This window comes from Marmota monax, unplaced genomic scaffold (genome assembly GCF_021218885.2).
Source record: "Marmota monax isolate L192 unplaced genomic scaffold, Marmota_monax_Labrador192_F-V1.1 WCK01_AAM20220418_F8-fsc00003, whole genome shotgun sequence".
NCBI lineage: Eukaryota > Metazoa > Chordata > Mammalia > Rodentia > Sciuridae > Marmota > Marmota monax.
In genome coordinates, this window is record NW_026694084.1 from 14,666,930 (window position 1) to 14,683,474 (window position 16,545).

A 16,545-nucleotide genomic window follows, 5' to 3' on the forward strand; every position below is an offset into this window, starting at 1 on the left:
TTTATCAATTCTCTTCCGTTAGGATCCGGTAATTTCTGGGGCACACTAAGAAATTTATGCGTATGGTTTTATCCCCCCTTTTAGGGATGAACTGAGAAATATCCTTTGTTAGCTTTAGAAAGTCTTGTCTGTCAGCTGAAATAGTTTATGTGTGGGAAAAGAGATCGGAGTTTCTGTCGCAACAGATTCTTTCTGCAGAAGGTTAGGTCACATTTTTACATAGCTTTTATGATATACTAAATATGGAAATTGCACTAAAAGAAAACTAGAAAGGAAAGCTATGTAAAACAATACCTTGTTTGTTTTTTTGTTGTTAGCAACCTTTAGTGACTATTTTACAGCAGACTTTTAGATATATTCATTTCTGTAATTCCTTAATAATTAGATAATATAATTATAGTAATTGTAGTTCAACACTGGTAGCTTAAATAGTTGTTTAAAAATACTTATTTTGAAGAATCTTAATTTAGTGTCAAAGACCACATCTTCGTTGAATATAAGTTTACTTCAAAAATGATAATCTAGTCAATCTGTATATGGGGTAAAAATGGGAGTTCATAACCCACTTGAATCTAATGTATGAAATATGATATGTCAAGAGCTTTGTAATGTTTTGAACAACCAATAAAAAATGAAAAAAAGTGATAATCTAGTAATGTTTCCATTTTTTCTAGTCTTGCAGTAAGAGGGATTTTTGCATATCTATCTTATATATAATAAATCAGCTGGGCATGGTGGTACATGCCTGTAATCCCAAAGGCTAAGGAGGCTGAGGCAGGAGGATTGTGAGTTCAAAGCTACCCTCAACTAAAGCAAGATGTTAAGCAACTCAGTGAGACCCTTATCTCTAAATAAAATACAAAATAGGGCAAGGGATGTGACTCAGTGGCCAAGTATCCTTGAGTTCAATCCCTAGAACTCGAAAAAATATATAAATTATTTATTATAATATATTTAAATAAGTAAATAAATCTATACAAATGAAAGCATTTCATTCACTGAATGAAATTACATTTCATTTTCTTAATGTTAAATAGTAGAAAAATTCAATCTCCTCCTTGATGTCTCCTGTAACCCATTGTTCATTCAGTAGCATATTGTTTAGTCTCCACGTGATGGAGAAATTTTTATTTTTTCTTTTTTCGTTGATTTCCAATTTCATTCCATTATGATCTGATAAAATGCATGGTACTATCTCTACGTTTTTTGTATTTGCTAATAGTTTCTCTGTGGCATATTATATGGTCGATTTTAGGGAAGGATCATGTCCTACTGAGAAGAAAGTATATCCACTTGATGCAGGTTGAAATATTCTATATATGTCAGTTAAGTCTAAGTTATTGATTGTACTATTGAGTTCTATAGTTTCTTTATTCAACTTTTGCTTGGAAGATTTATCCAGTGGTGAGAGAGGTGTGTTAAAGTCACCCAAGATTATTGTGTTGTGGTCAATTAGACTCTTGAACTTGAGAAGAATTTGTTTGATGAACATAGCTGCACCATTGTTTGGGGCATATATATTTATTATTGTTATGTCTTGTTGGTGTATGGTTCCCCTGAGCAGTATGTAATGTCCATCTTTATCCTTTTTGATTAACTTTGGCTTGAAGTCTACTTTATTTGCTACGAGGCTGGAAACCCCTGCTTGCTTCCTCAGTCAAAAAAACAAATAAATAAATGGTAGAAAAAAACTGTTAAATTTTTGGTGAAATTGATTATTTTCTTTGGATTGGGAGTGAGGTGCACAATAGGAACTCTCCTGAGGGACTTAAAGAAATGTTTACTACAATTACCTTATAAATCTGTTTCTCCCACTACAGAAATATACAGATTTTCAGTAGCATCCTTTATAAAGGGGGAAATTTAAGGAGAAACTTTATGAATTTTCCTGAGGTCAACAGTAATCACATAATACAGACATTTCTGGCTTATAAATATATGCTGACAAATCACCTCTGTTTAATGGTTAGTTAGGAGGTCATTTCCATAGAAAATGTGTGTGGCGATTTTGACCTTGAAATATATGCTCTAGTACAATAAGAAATGTGTAATGAGACATAAAAGTTTTTCAATATTTAAATTGGATAGAGAAATTGCTGGCTTGCTGGTAAGGTGGGGATAAGTACGAACACTTCTGGGAAAAAGGGTGTAAAACATTGTGGTATCTATTTCTATTGATGCAAATGTCAGATGCTTTGTCAGCCCACTGTGTCTCCTTTCAACCAACAATGTTGAGTAATAGGGATTACCACCTAGGCACTAAAAATAATATCCCTCGTTCCCCCACCAACAGTGTCAATGAGTGTATGGAATGATAGAATTCAGAAACAGACCAAAAACTTGGGAGCTATTTTTACTAGACTCACAATTATAGGAAAGTGTATAAATAAACTCTGTCAAATAAATAGCTCTCTATTTTGTCCATCACTACAAAGGCACAACTCTTCCTACTACTTATTCCAGCTTTGGACCCCCTCAACTCTCCACCTAAACTCTCTTCCCTCTTCCCCAAATAATTCTACCACATGGTATATTTTATCGACAGAACTTGTTAAGATTAGAAATTGAGTCATCTATTATTAACTCTTTGGTTGACAATCTCTCTCAATGAAGATTAGCTCTAATCTGTCCTGTTCTTTCATCTAATAGTAGCTGATCTCCTTAATAGAGCTTATTAAAAAATACATCATATTGGTAGGAAAAAGACTTTGGGATGTTAGAAAAGAAGAAGACACAAAGATTAAGATGCTCCACCTTGTGTCTAGCTGAAATACCATCTGCTTTTAAGTAAGCCTATCTTCTATTTTTCACTCTTTTTAACAGATAAAGGTAACAGTGATACCATGTGCTCCAACTAAACTCCCTCCTCTACTGAAAAAAAAATTATGTAAGATAGTGCAAAATAAACCTATTATACCCTCAGTTCCTTTTTAAAGGAAAATATACAAATAAAGAAGATAGAAGGAAACTTTGATGATGACAAGTCATTGAGTTATTGGTCTCAAACAGTTTGAAGTCTATGGCTTAAAAGAGACTATTTTAATAAAGAAAGGAATAGTCATTAGACAATGAGAATGGTTGTAAGGGAAAATCTGACAGTGAATAAATAATGGTGGCAGGGAGTAGCAGCTAACTAAGACATAAGTTCCAGGCAACACTCCAGGTACTTGGACTGTCACTGACATTCATCCTTATGTTTTCCAGTTCTCAGCTATCTAAATTCCACATTTTAGCTTTTCAGAGTGAATGGTTTTGCAAGACCTGGAATCTTTCAGAAGGATATTTGATAGGGTAATGGCATTTATTACAAAAACACATTTACTTAGACTATTCCAGCCCAAGCAATAAGTGGAAATTTTTTTTCTCCCCAATATATGTGTTTATTGGTGGCTAAGAAGCAGGTCCAAGAATGATTATGGATGAAAGAACATGACAAAGTTCTATCATGTGAAGCAGAAATAAAAATCATAAATCTAAGCAATGAAGTGTTCTCGACAACCAAGAGGTGCATACTCCTCTTTGTTTTGCTCCATATTTTCATTATTATGACAGGAATATGAACGTACTGGAATGTTCTTCTAAGAACACACATTTGAAAGATTTTACTGTTGGTCTTTCATGTAACTTTATTTATTTGGAAGAAAAAATTATCTGTAAAAATAGAGTGGTGAAAATGAAGTGTATTTCAATATTAAAATGGGCAGGAAAATGGAAAATCCAAGTCCTTTTGTCTTTGTATAAAGCTGCTGAAAATTTCGTTTATGGGATCAGGAAGGTAATGAAAAGAAATATTTCTTTGGAGAAAATGTTCAAGACCTGTGGGTACTATTTAAAAGAAATTTCCTAGATTTGCAATAACTGTATTTTATGGGGGGGTCACAAAGACATATAAGAAATTTTTAAATATTTGATGAGGTTGAATATGATCTCCAAATGACATACCTGAAGCTTAAGTAGAAGGATGTGATAGAAGCAGAATCATAATGGCTTATCTTTGATAATATGGAGGCTGGTTTCATAATGAAAAGATTTCAACATAGGTGGAAGGGATGGAGGTCAATAATCTATGATTTGGTTGTGGTAGTAATGAAGGGGTTGGAGATAGAGAGGAAGATGGGAAGATTATTCTAAAATCTTCCTTCCACAGCTTTCCATGTTCTATTATCTGATGAGTGAAAATTTTAATCTAATGGTTCAAATCATTAGATTTAAAATTTGAAAGTTATTTTGAGAGTTACAGATAGTTACTCATTCACTCATGCACCATATTTACTCTTGAGTTCCTATATATCTATCACATCCTCTGCGCAGATGTTAAGGATAGAAGGTTGAAACAGGATTGACTTTCATATTCCTTTGTACAAAGTAGAGATGAAAATTTCCTTGCTGGTCTCAAAGTTGGATTGGAGTTTAAGGAAGATAGAACAACATTTGCAATGACATATAATAATATGCAACTAAAAGAGCAGAAAGGTAGTGTTTGGGGAGGAAAATAGCAGATTTCAACTTTTATCCTCATTAGGATGAAAATGTTTTGTTCTACAAAGATACAAAAAGAGTATCAGAATAGTAGAGGGTGGCATTGCTTGCCTTCCATTAAGAGATGGAAGGAACACCAAAATTGTGAGAAAAGAAACAATAAAACAGGGTTTTCCTTTATAATATTATTTGGTACCAATCCCTTGCCAGAGCTTACACCATTTGTGAGCAACATCACTTGCCAATGGGTTTTAGATTAGTGTTTCTTAGAATGTAATCAGCCATATATCAACTTCACAGATTTTTCTATATCCATTTATACCTAGAACTAATATTTAACTAATACTTTTTGTTGAAATCAATGATCTATTAATTATGCAATATCATGAATGTACTTTAAAATGCAAAATTTATAGCATCCCTTTAAAAAGAAATCAGTAGTAACACTTGCTTTAATACATGCTAGATATAAAATATAATAAAATTAAAACAAAATAGCATTATTTGATTCTAGGTAGGTGCCATTGCCTACCCAAGGCTCTGAGAAGAAGGGCAAGGCTCTGGTCTTTCTTGGATAAGACGACTGTTTAGTAAGTGCTAGAGAAATGTCACAGACATTCTAGCACCAAATTGAGAATTTGTCTTTGGCACAATCAGAAGACTGAAAAAATATTGAAAAGGTACAAAAAGGATTAACCTTCTTACTTAAAGAAAAAATATTATTTCATAGTATACCCTATACTAGCTAAAATATGTTGTAAATACATTAAAATATGTTGTAAATACATTACAAAATATGTTGTAAAATATGTTTTCCACATAATGGAAAACCTTGGTATAGCTGGTCTGAATCTTCTAACTTCGGGTTTAATTATGATTCCATTTTTGTTGTTGTTGTTTTATTTCAACAAAATATTCAATGAACTCTAATACACAATTGTTCAGCATTTGGTAAGAGGCAATTATTCTATATGCTGTATTCCTAAATTGTTGTTCTTTTCAGTATAGGTATCATGAAGACTCTTTGGAAGGTAGAATAGCTGAGATTTCAAGAAGCTAAAGAATATATTGAGAACAAAGCTCAGCATACTCCCACTACAGATATTGTAAGAGGAAGCAAACCTCTAAATATGCTAGCAATGTCTTGCACAAGAATCCAGGATAAATTAGAAGGCAGAACAAGGGACTTGCTGTTAAGTTTTCTGACCAGAAGATCATACCCTTTCTCATTGATAAGAAACCTCAAGCCTCAGACCAGCGAAACACAGCTTAGAGCATGGCCCCATAGGACTCACCTCCTGTTAGCATGAGGGCACATTTGCACATACAGTTGTCATTATCAGCATCTTTAGTACTGAAATCAGCACCGTGCAAGATCAGGCTGCTCTGTTTTCCTGCTGTCCCAGTGTGACCCTTTAAATATAACCTGAAGTTAAAAAAAAAAGAGAGAGAGAAAAGAAAGATCAGCCATTCTACAGGATAACAGAGCCTAAAAGAGTGACTCATTCTGTTATAACTTTTTCATTATTTTCTTCCTTCTTTGAAATCAACCCTTCCAATAAATCACTCTCTAAACCAAAAAAACAAAAGAAAAGATAAAGAAGGAAGGGAAGAAAAGGAAGAGAGGAAAGAGGACACCATACGCACACAAGCGCACACACACACACACACACACACACACACTACATGCAGAGAAAGAGGGAGAAGTGGGAAAGATTTCAAATTACAAATAGGTAAAATTCTCTATGGCTTGGGTACTTGTGTTTATTTCATTATGCACACAAAAACTCATATGGTTCTCTGATAATTGAGAATTCATGAAAAGAGCATGTATTTATTTTAATTTTATTATTATAGGTCTCATTTTAAAAAAAAAAAACTTTGAGAGTGTCAATAAGCATGTCATTCCATTAATCTCTAGTATCACTCTTATGCTAAAGAGTAGTAAGTCTCATTGATAAAAGACTTGTTCTGGCTAGGCACTCTGCTAAATGATTTTCAGCTGTTAATTTAATTTTTATAGGTTTTTTGGGGGAGGGCAGAAAGACACCATATTTTTGTATTTGGAGGAATGGTATAAACTAAACTAAAGAACATCAGTAGATGTTTTGATACAACTTATAGAAAAGGTAAATGCAGTCCCAATCTACATGCAATGCTTGGTGACCAGGGAAGTCACTCAAGGCTTGAGGAGAAGTTGGCCTAAGGCTGGGTTCTCCTTATCACTATCTCCTAGGGTGTACTTATCAAAGGGATATTCTGCCATGCCAGACCAGGACCTCCATCTTACTTAAGATGGACACGGTGGCCCAATTCTTTGATGGATTTCATCTGCTCATTCAGGTCATGCACCTCCATGATGTCACAGGTGTTTCAGTGGCCAGTTTGTCCAGGTCCAGAAGTAACTGACTGAGATTCTCCAGTGTAAGGTACCCTCCACTGCCTCCAACCTGCTCTCCAAGTTCTGAGGGCCTGGTCCTTTTATATCCTGAAGGAAGACCTGGCCAGTCCCTCAATCCTGCGACTCCCTCGGCTTCTCAGCATATTCCTTCTCCTCCCGAGACTGATGAAGAAAACATTTGGTGCAGATCTTCAAAGCCACATGTAGTAGGACAAGGCCAGGTACAGGTAGAAGGTGGAGAGCTCCAGGTTATCAGGCAGTGGTTTGAGAGTCTTGGAACATGGTGGGAGTCCCTGGTCCTGGTGGCCAGGGAGATGTACAAAACTGGGTGAGGGGCCCTTGGGGTGCTTGGAGGTGATGGCTGGGATGGGAGAGGTTAGCAGTGTATGAGACTAATACAGGTTCCTTCTGAGCACAAGTGAACCAGGATACCACAGGATACAGCCAGGAATGTGTCACTAGCATGCCCATTTTGCAAGGGTGTAGCGAGGCTAAGCCAGCTGAATGGGATTCAGTTGTACTTGACTGTAGACCCAAGCTCTTTATTCAACCTCTGTACAACTGTTTGCTGAGCTCATACCATATACCCTACATTATTCTAAGCATTTAAGACACATCAGCAAACAAACAAAAACAAAATAATTCATGCCTTTGAGAGATTTGTATTCTAGTTGTATCCCTAACTTAACTTCAAGATCCCGACTGATAATCTTAAATGTGGCATTCTCTGGGAAACTTATTCTCTAGAAATATTTCTTATATAAAATTAGTAGTAACATCAGTGGCCCTAGAACAGTTGTACGCATGGCAGATCACCTGATCTTTGATATAAGTGTGTATTCACTAGGCCCGTAACTTGTGTTTTCAATGAGCATCTCGGATTGCACTTTGCAGAATAAGGATTACATTTTGAAGCATGTTGTCCTAGAACTTGAACTAAAGGACAAATCATTGTAGTTACCTCATGCAGGTTTTTGTTTGATGTCTGCTCATTTCCTGTTGATCCGACATGCTGTTTCTTGCCCTGAGCCATGTAGTATTTTGAGCAAATTTGAATTTGTCCTTGTCCTCCAATGACTTCTCAGAGTTCAGAGAAACTAAGCTGCAGTTGTCAGCATTGACTGTTTGATACAGTATTTTCTGTGTAAGACTATCCCCTCTCTAACCCTGCATAAACTGCTCTTCTGTACCAACACAGGGTTCTCACCAAAATCATGTAGCAATACTCCCTTCAAGTCCATGTCCATCTCTACTTCTGTGCCTGAGTCTTTTTTAAGAATCTTATCTGTCTGCAGCTAATATGTGATTAACATTACTATATGAGTAAGAAACTTCTAGGATGTAGGCCATCTCTGACCAAGGGATTACATTATTATTAAACAAGCATAATAAATATTGATTACTGCTTGGAGATGTATATTTATTTGATTTGTGTTTGCATGCAGTTATATGTCCCATTATTCTATGATGTTAGGTATTTTTTTATTTTTTTATTGGTTGTTCAAAACATTACAAAGCTCTTGACATATCATATTTCATACATTAGATTCAAGTGGGTTATGAACTCCCATTTTTACCCCAAATACAGATTGCAGAATCACATCGGTTACACATCCACATTTTTACATAATGCCCTATTAGTAACTGTTGTATTCTGCTACCTTTCCTATCCTCTACTATCCCCCCTCACCTCCCCTCCCATCTTCTCTTTCTACCCCATCTACTGTAATTCATTTCTCTCCTTGTTTATTTTCCCATTCCCCTCACAACCTCTTATATGAAATTTTGTATAACAATGAGGGTCTCCTTCCATTTCCATGCAATTTCCCTTTTCTCTCCCTTTCCCTCCCACCTCATGTCTCTGTTTAATGTTAATCTTTTCCTTCTGCTCTTCCTCCCTGCTCTGTTCTTAGTTGCTCTCATTATATCAAAGAAGACATTTGACATTTGTTTTTTAGGGATTGGCTAGCTTCACTTAGCATAATCTGCTCTAATGCCATCCATTTCCCTGCAAATTCCATGATTTTGTCATTTTTTAGTGCAGAGTAATACTCCATTGTGTATAAATGCCACATTTTTTTTTATCCATTCATCTATTGACGGGCATCTGGGTTGGTTCCACAGTCTAGCTATTGTGAATTGTGCTGCTATGAACATCGATGTGGCAGTATCCCTGTAGTACGCTCTTTTAAGGTCTTCAGTGAATAGTCCGAGAAGGGCAATAGCTGGGTCAAATGGTGGTTCCATTCCCAGCTTTCCCAGGAATCTCCATACTGCTTTCCAATTGGCCGCACCAATTTGCAGTCCCACCAGCAATGTACAAGAGTACCCTTTTCCCCACATCCTCACCAGCACTTGTTGTTGTTTGACTTCATAATGGCTGCCAATCTTACTGGAGTGAGATGGTAACTTAGGGTGGTTTTGATTTGCATTTCTCTGACTGCTAGAGATGGTGAGCATATTTTCATGTACTTGTTGATTGATTGTATGTCCTCCTCTGAGAAGTGTCTGTTCAGGTCCTTGGCCCATTTATTGATTGGGTTATTTGTTATCTTATTGTTTAATTTTTTGAGTTCTTTGTATACTCTGGATATTAGGGCTCTATCTGAAGTGTGAGGAGTAAAAATTTGTTCCCAGGATGTAGGCTCCCTATTTACCTCTTTTATTGTTTCTCTTGCTGAGAAAAAACTTTTTAGTTTAAGTAAGTCCCATTTGTTGATTCTTGTTATTAACTCTTGTGCTATGGGTGTCCTATTCAGGAATTTGGAGCCCGACCCCACAATATGTAGTTGGAGCCAACTTTTTCTTCTATCAGACGCAGAGTCTCTGATTTGATATCAAGCTCCTTGATTCATTTTGAGTTAACTTTTGTGCATGGCGAGAGAAGGGGATTCAGTTTCATTTTGTTGCATATGGATATCCAGTTTTCCCAGCATCATTTGTTGAAGATGCTATCCTTCCTCCATTGCATGCTTTTAGCCCCTTTATCAAATATAAGATAGTTGTAACTTTGTGGATTAGTCTCTGTGTCCTCTACTCTGTACCATTGGTTCACCCGCCTGTTTTGGTACAGGTACCATGCTGTTTTTGTTACTATTGCTCTGTAGTATAGTTTGAAATCTGGTATCGCTATGCCGCCTGATTCATGCTTCCTGCTTAGAGTTGCTTTTGCTATTCTGGGTCTTTTATTTTTCCATATGAATTTCATGATTGCTTTATCTATTTCTACAAGAAATGCCATTGGGATTTTGATTGGCATTGCATTAAACCTGTAGAGAACTTTTGGTAATATTGCCATTTTGATGATGTTAGTTCTGCCTATCCATGAACAGGGTATATTTTTCCATCTTCTAAGATCTTCTTCTATTTCTCTCTTTAGGGTTCTGTAGTTTTCATTGTATAAATCTTTCACCTCTTTTGTTCGGTTGATTCCCAAATATTTTATTTTATTTTTTTGAGGATATTGTGAATGGGGTGTTTTTCCTCATTTCCGTTTCAGAAGTTTTGTTGCTGATATACAGAACTGCCTTTGATTTATGCGTGTTGATTTTATATCCTGCCACTTTCCTGAATTCATTTATTAGTTCTAGTAGTTTCTTTGTAGACCCTTTTGGGTCTTCTAGGTATAGAATCATGTCTTCCGCAAATAGTGATAATTTAAGTTCTTCTTTTCCTATTTTTATGCCTTTAATTTCGTTCGTCTGTCTAACAAAAATATTTAGTGCTTTTGTACACTAAGTATTTTTGTGCATTTGTACAAAGTATTTTATAAACATTCTGCAGGGATTTCTGAGTCTAAGGAAAATACATAATTTCCCAGTCAGGTTTTGTTGGTGTCAATGATTAATAGAACAATAGTACAAATTACAGTAACAGTAGTACAAATAACTTCCAATGCTGAATTATCACATAAAGGTTTCTATTGTAAAACTCTAAGAGGTAAGCTAAAAATCACAGATTGTGCGTGTGTGTGTGTGTGTGTGTGCATGCGCATGTGAGTTTACACATTTCAGCTTCCACAGAGGTGGACTTTATTGGAGGAAAGTAAGCTCCAGGTCACCATTAAGATTCCTGGAGAAGGTTACCTGGATGAAATTTCTACTTTCCAGATATGGTCTGAAGTTAAATTTGTTCACTTTATCTTAGAGTTCCTCAGCCCCTCAGACACACACACACTTGTAAAATCACCAATGACTTTTGTCAGGTCACCATTTGCAGCCAAAGTATGAGTACCTTAGGGACCCAGTGCCTGATCTCCTTAGACTTTTACACACAAAGCCAAATTATAACCAGAAAGTTGCTTATTTGGTGAATACAGAGTTACAGTCACAGGACTCTGAATGAATCCAAAATTAAGTAGCTGAGTCTCTGGTGACCTGAAATCTCCTGCTGCCCTGGGACTGGCTGAATTTAGTGCTCAGGTGTTCTTCCAAGAACCCTGTTGACCCCAGCTGTGCCTTTGGCTCCCTGTGGTTTGTGGTGGACTTCCTTCCTTATTAAATCACTACCATTTCCCCTGCAGAGGTATAAGCTTACTAATAATAAGGGCAGACTTTATGGGAAAGAGTAATGTAGTGTAGCACCTTTTGCAGGTAATTCAGCAAAGGTAGTTCCATTGATTCTAATTGGATGGCTAGCACATGCTGGATATATTTTATATTTTTATCCTTTCTCATGAAGTTTACAGCATGAGTATCATAATTTATAATTGTTCCTTTGTGTAACCAAGGCAATACAAATATGCAATTTCATAAATTTGAGAAGCAAAGCAAAGCAAAGAAAATCACAGAAGTGGAATTACTGCAGGATCTACAGTAATTCAATTTTTATTTTTATTTTTTGAGGAGCCTCCATACGACTTTTCAAAATGGGTATACTAATTGACATTGACACCACCAGTATACAAGGTTTCCTTCAAATCAGTATGCCAAAGAGATATCTGTACTCTCATGTTAATTTCAGAATTATTCATAATAACCAAGATATGGAAGCAACCTAAGTATCCTTCAGTTTTTGAATGGACAAAGAAAAGGTGATGTATAGACACAATAGAATAATACACAGCCTTCTAAAAGGAAGCAAACTCTGTACTTTGCAACAAGTTTGATCTAATTGTAGGTCATTATAATAAGTAAAATAAATTGGTGCAGAAGGACAAATATTATTATGAACTCACATGTGGACTCTACAAAAGTTAATTTTATTTATAGAAACAAAAGTGGAAAGGTGCCTACTAAAAATTAGGGGAAGGAAATAAGATAGGATAAAGGAAGATGTTCATCAAAAGATACAAAGTTTCAACTAGACTGATTAAATATGTTTCGGTAATCTATACACTAAAGATCACTAAGATTTTAATGAACTTACACTGAATGTTGACCACAATTATTAATAATGTATAACTCAAAATAGCCAAAAGAGTAGATTATTTTAAACATTCTCAACACACACATACAACAGTTGGTGGAGTAATGGATATATTAATTAATTTGATTTTGAATCTTTAAATAATCTATACATAGATCAAAACATCACATTGTACCCCATAGATATGCACAATTAGTATTTCTCAGTTAATAAAATAAATATAAGGAAAACAACAAAAATAAAAAGGAAAGCGTTAATCGGGGGGAATAAATCAACCCAAAAATCTTATCAAGTATAACTATACTTGACATATATATTTTTAGTCTTTTCCTTAATTTTCCTCTTCAAACATAATGTTATTTATTTTAAGTATACGTACAATGCTTAAACACATTCTTCTAAAAATTTCAGCACTGTGAATACAATTGTACTCACAGCCCCACCTTATCTCTCTCTAGGGGTAATCACTAATATCACTAATATCAGTTTTGTTCCCTTCAGTCATTTGCCCTCTTGGATAAAAACAAATTGAAATAGAATTCTACTTTACATTATATTTTACAGATTATTTTCCTATGCAATTGAGTGACTTTTTTTTCAGGTTATCAACTATTCTCCAAAATCATTTGGAAGCTGTCATATGAATATAGCATCAATTGTCGTATTTTTAAGAGTGACTTCATGCATCTCTAAGTACATATGCTGGTGTATACGTCAAGTTTGACAATAAAACCTACCACATATGAGTCTTATCGATGCTGTGTATTAGGATACGTGAGCAAAGAGATCTTTGTCCATATCCATTTGATTAAGAGTTGAAGGTAAGTCTTCTTGTCCTCCCAGTTCCTGTGGGTGACTACAGAAGTCTTTCAACTTGTCTCCCTGCCTGGGGTCTCACTCTTTCTTCTTCTCACCCCTAAAATCCATGCTTCATGTGGCTCTGTGCTCCTCATCATTCCTCTGCTCCTGTTAAAATCCCTCAGTTGCTCCCTGAACACTCAAAGGCTAGAGTCTAAATTCTTTACGGTGGTTTAGAAGGCCTTGGTTGTCTAGGCCTTTTCTAATGTCTACTTAAACCCACGTCCTCACCAATTGCATCTCTTATTTCCTGCATACAGGAATAGTGCCCTAGCCTTACCCAAGCATTTCCTCCCTCAAAGTGACAAATACTTTTCACATTTCCATTTTCTGGTGGGACCTTGTTGGTTTTGAATAGTTGCTGAACTTCTATTCAGCCTTTAAGATTCATTTCACCTATAGCCTCAAAGAGCATCACAGTTTATCTTTTTACTTATGTATCCCATAATAAATTGTGAGCTCCTTGAGGTATAAACTGTGTCTTACCATCTTTGAATCACCAAAATCTACAACAGTGCCAGAAATGAAGAACCCAATACTCATTAAATAAATGAATGATGGGTTTGCTCAGTAATTAATTTTCAGTAGGATCATTATAGCAAATAAAAATAACTCAAATATCAATAACCCTTATAACCAAAAAATATCTAACCCATGTTTTCAGAAAGAAAGTTTTACATCTCTTTCAGCTGATTACTCAAGATTAGTAGTTAGGTTTCTACTTCCTTGCCCAATACATACATCTGTGTGTAGACATGTATACATGTGTGTGCATCCTAAAATACTCCTCCCTACTCTCCTTCCAATTGTTTTTGTTCTCATTGTCTCATAAACTTGGGAATATAAAAACATGCTTGATATATTATACATATAGAATTAAGAAGAAAAGGCTATGTCTTCTCTTTAGTTCTCACATTTTATCAAATGTTTTATTTGTATTGTGTGCATACCCAGCTGACACAAGGAAACAAATTCAAAATCAAACCATAGGAAAGATAAATGCTTCAGTTAAAGTCATTTTGAGAAAGAAAAGGGAAAAGTCTGATTAGACGTGAAAATACTTCCCAAAGGTCCTGTTCAGATCACAAATCACTGAATCAAGAAGCAGAGGTAGAGAAGACGCCCAAGGTGTGTAACGTAAACACAGGGACCTACTGGTTGGAATGAATTGAAAGTAGAAGACACTGATGATATCTTAAGGAATAGTGACTATTTCACTGTGCAAGACTGAGGAGAGTTAGTAACTTAGTTAAAGTAGCATCTCTCCTTAGCATGTCACAGAATAGTGTCTTATGTTCTTCTAAAGAAGACACACACACCCTGGGTAGTCATTCTCTTGCACTGGGAGATAGAGATGGAATTTCATAAAATAAAATTCTCCTCAACACTATTTTAAGAAATGTATGAGTGAGGAAAACCATAAAGATTCTGGGAGAAACTATAGTCAAGGAGAGGCCCTCTGTGCAGGGAAGGGGCTGTTCTTTCTTGACATTTATCTGGCCAGTGCAGAGTCACAACTACTGACCCAAAGCCAACACCTTTAGCTAGCTATTTGATAAAGCACACTAAGGGCTGGTTGCTCATTAATGCCATGTATTTTTTGTAATTAGATAAGAAAACTTCTTTGAAGTTCACAAAAATGTTTCTTTTTAATAGTGGTTCTGGCTGGTTTCTTAAATCATCATATATAACTATTTATGGCTTTCTCCATCTAGTTTATTGTGGTTCCAAATGGACCTTCACTTTCCAAAAGAAAGTCAATACACAGAAGGGCCCAGACTGGCTTTGCATCTGACTATAGTGAAAAGGGACTTGAAGTGTGAATCATTAGAGTGAATACTTCCTCCAAAATAACAGCTTGGGAATCCTGCACATTTATTTCTGCATTCAGCCAGTGTAGATATGGCCAGCATGAAGGATGATACGTTAGGCAATTAAACAAAATGTTCCTCTAGAGCAAAACATTTGGCTTAGAGACAAAAATAAGGAAGCTGTGGGGTAAGAACTCAATAACAAAAACAAAGACACAAGTATACTCCAAGAATACAATTAGAAGTGACCGAAAGGCAGCTGGGGCAGAATCATGGCATTAATCCTCTTCAATGTGTTTTTTTTTTCCTAATTGACACACATAAAAAAACCTGAGTGCTTTTGGGCCAATGACTATAAAGAATGTCAGTATTTTGATTTTTTAAATTAGTATCTGATGGAAAATGAGCCAGATGGATGCCTAGTGAAATTGGTCACGGTTTTCTAGTCATCCTGATGAAAGATATAGTCACTCTTTTCCTTCTCCTTCAGAAATGTCCATAACTAAGTCACTAACTCATATTTCCTAATGAATGTCGGACCAGAGTGCCTTCTATTATGGAAGGACAGGCTTCAATATATTCTGTCATATAAGAGTTTCTAGAACATTCTTTTCTTTAAAATAGGGAGCCCAATCTCAGGAATCCAGTTTTCATTAATTTTGTCTATCTAAGGGACTGCCCCTTTCTCTACATTTTTATATTTCTACTGTATTAAGGGAAGCAAGAGTCTCTTTCACTGTCTAAGGCAGGGGAGTTGTATGTATGACAATTTGAAGTGTAGCCTCGACTCTTAATAGTAGACACAATCTCAGATATTTGAACTTCAAGGTCTTAGGTACTCACGAGCCCAGTAGATTTTTATTTTGGCTCTGAGTTCTCTTCTCCCTGCCACCATATGGAACTACTTTGTCTTCCTCACAATTACTTGAAGAAAACGCAAAATGACCCCCATGGTTCTCTTTCAGAACCTGGTAGCAATGACTCAGTCTGACAGAGTTTCAGGACATTGACTCCTGTGGCTGCTCCAGGACTGTCTCTGCTTTAAGCACCCTCCCCCACCACACCCCACAGAAAGGGCCTCAGGGCACCATCAGCAAAGGGGGCTGTCAGAGCTTGTCTGTTAGTGTGGAGTTTAAATGACACAGGTGGCGTCTTTTGCTGAAAACAGAGATGGCATCTCTCTTGTCAATTACAGAGAGCAAACAGTGTTTGTCTTACTGTACACTTGAGGGAGAAAAGGCATTTGGCATGATGAAGACACCATTGGGAGGTAGTCAAATGCTTAGAATTGTAGAGAAAAAGGTACAGTAAAAGTCCGGAGATTCTAAACTATTCAAGTTTTTCAGGAGAGGAGATTCACTTGGAAGCTGTGGAGGGTGTAAACTTTTAGAAAAGGATGAGAAGCACTTTTGCGACAAGTAATTGTGAAATTCAGAACACAGATAAATTTTGAGGATATCTAACATCAAGAAAAGAAAGAAAAGAGATTCCATCAGTTTTTTGAAGGTGTTGGGAGCACCAAGTAAAAAGCAGACAAAGCACTTACTTAGAGATACTAACAACCTAAGATAGTATATTTTCATTTCCTTTTTTTCATCATTAGTATTTGAGGCTAAAATTCATTAATTT

General features: G+C 36.0%; 1 protein-coding gene across 5 annotated transcripts in view; it reads right to left on the reverse strand.

Moving 5' to 3' along the window:
• Nucleotides 1–16,545, reverse strand: part of Angpt1 (angiopoietin 1) — a 236,205-nt gene that overhangs the window by 9,483 nt on the left and 210,177 nt on the right. For all 5 annotated transcript variants that reach the window (XM_046464877.2, XM_046464876.2, XM_046464875.2 and 2 more), the window contains one exon: nt 5,775–5,905. In XM_046464877.2, coding sequence (XP_046320833.1) covers nt 5,775–5,905 — 131 coding nt within the window. The remainder of the gene's footprint in view (nt 1–5,774; nt 5,906–16,545) is intronic.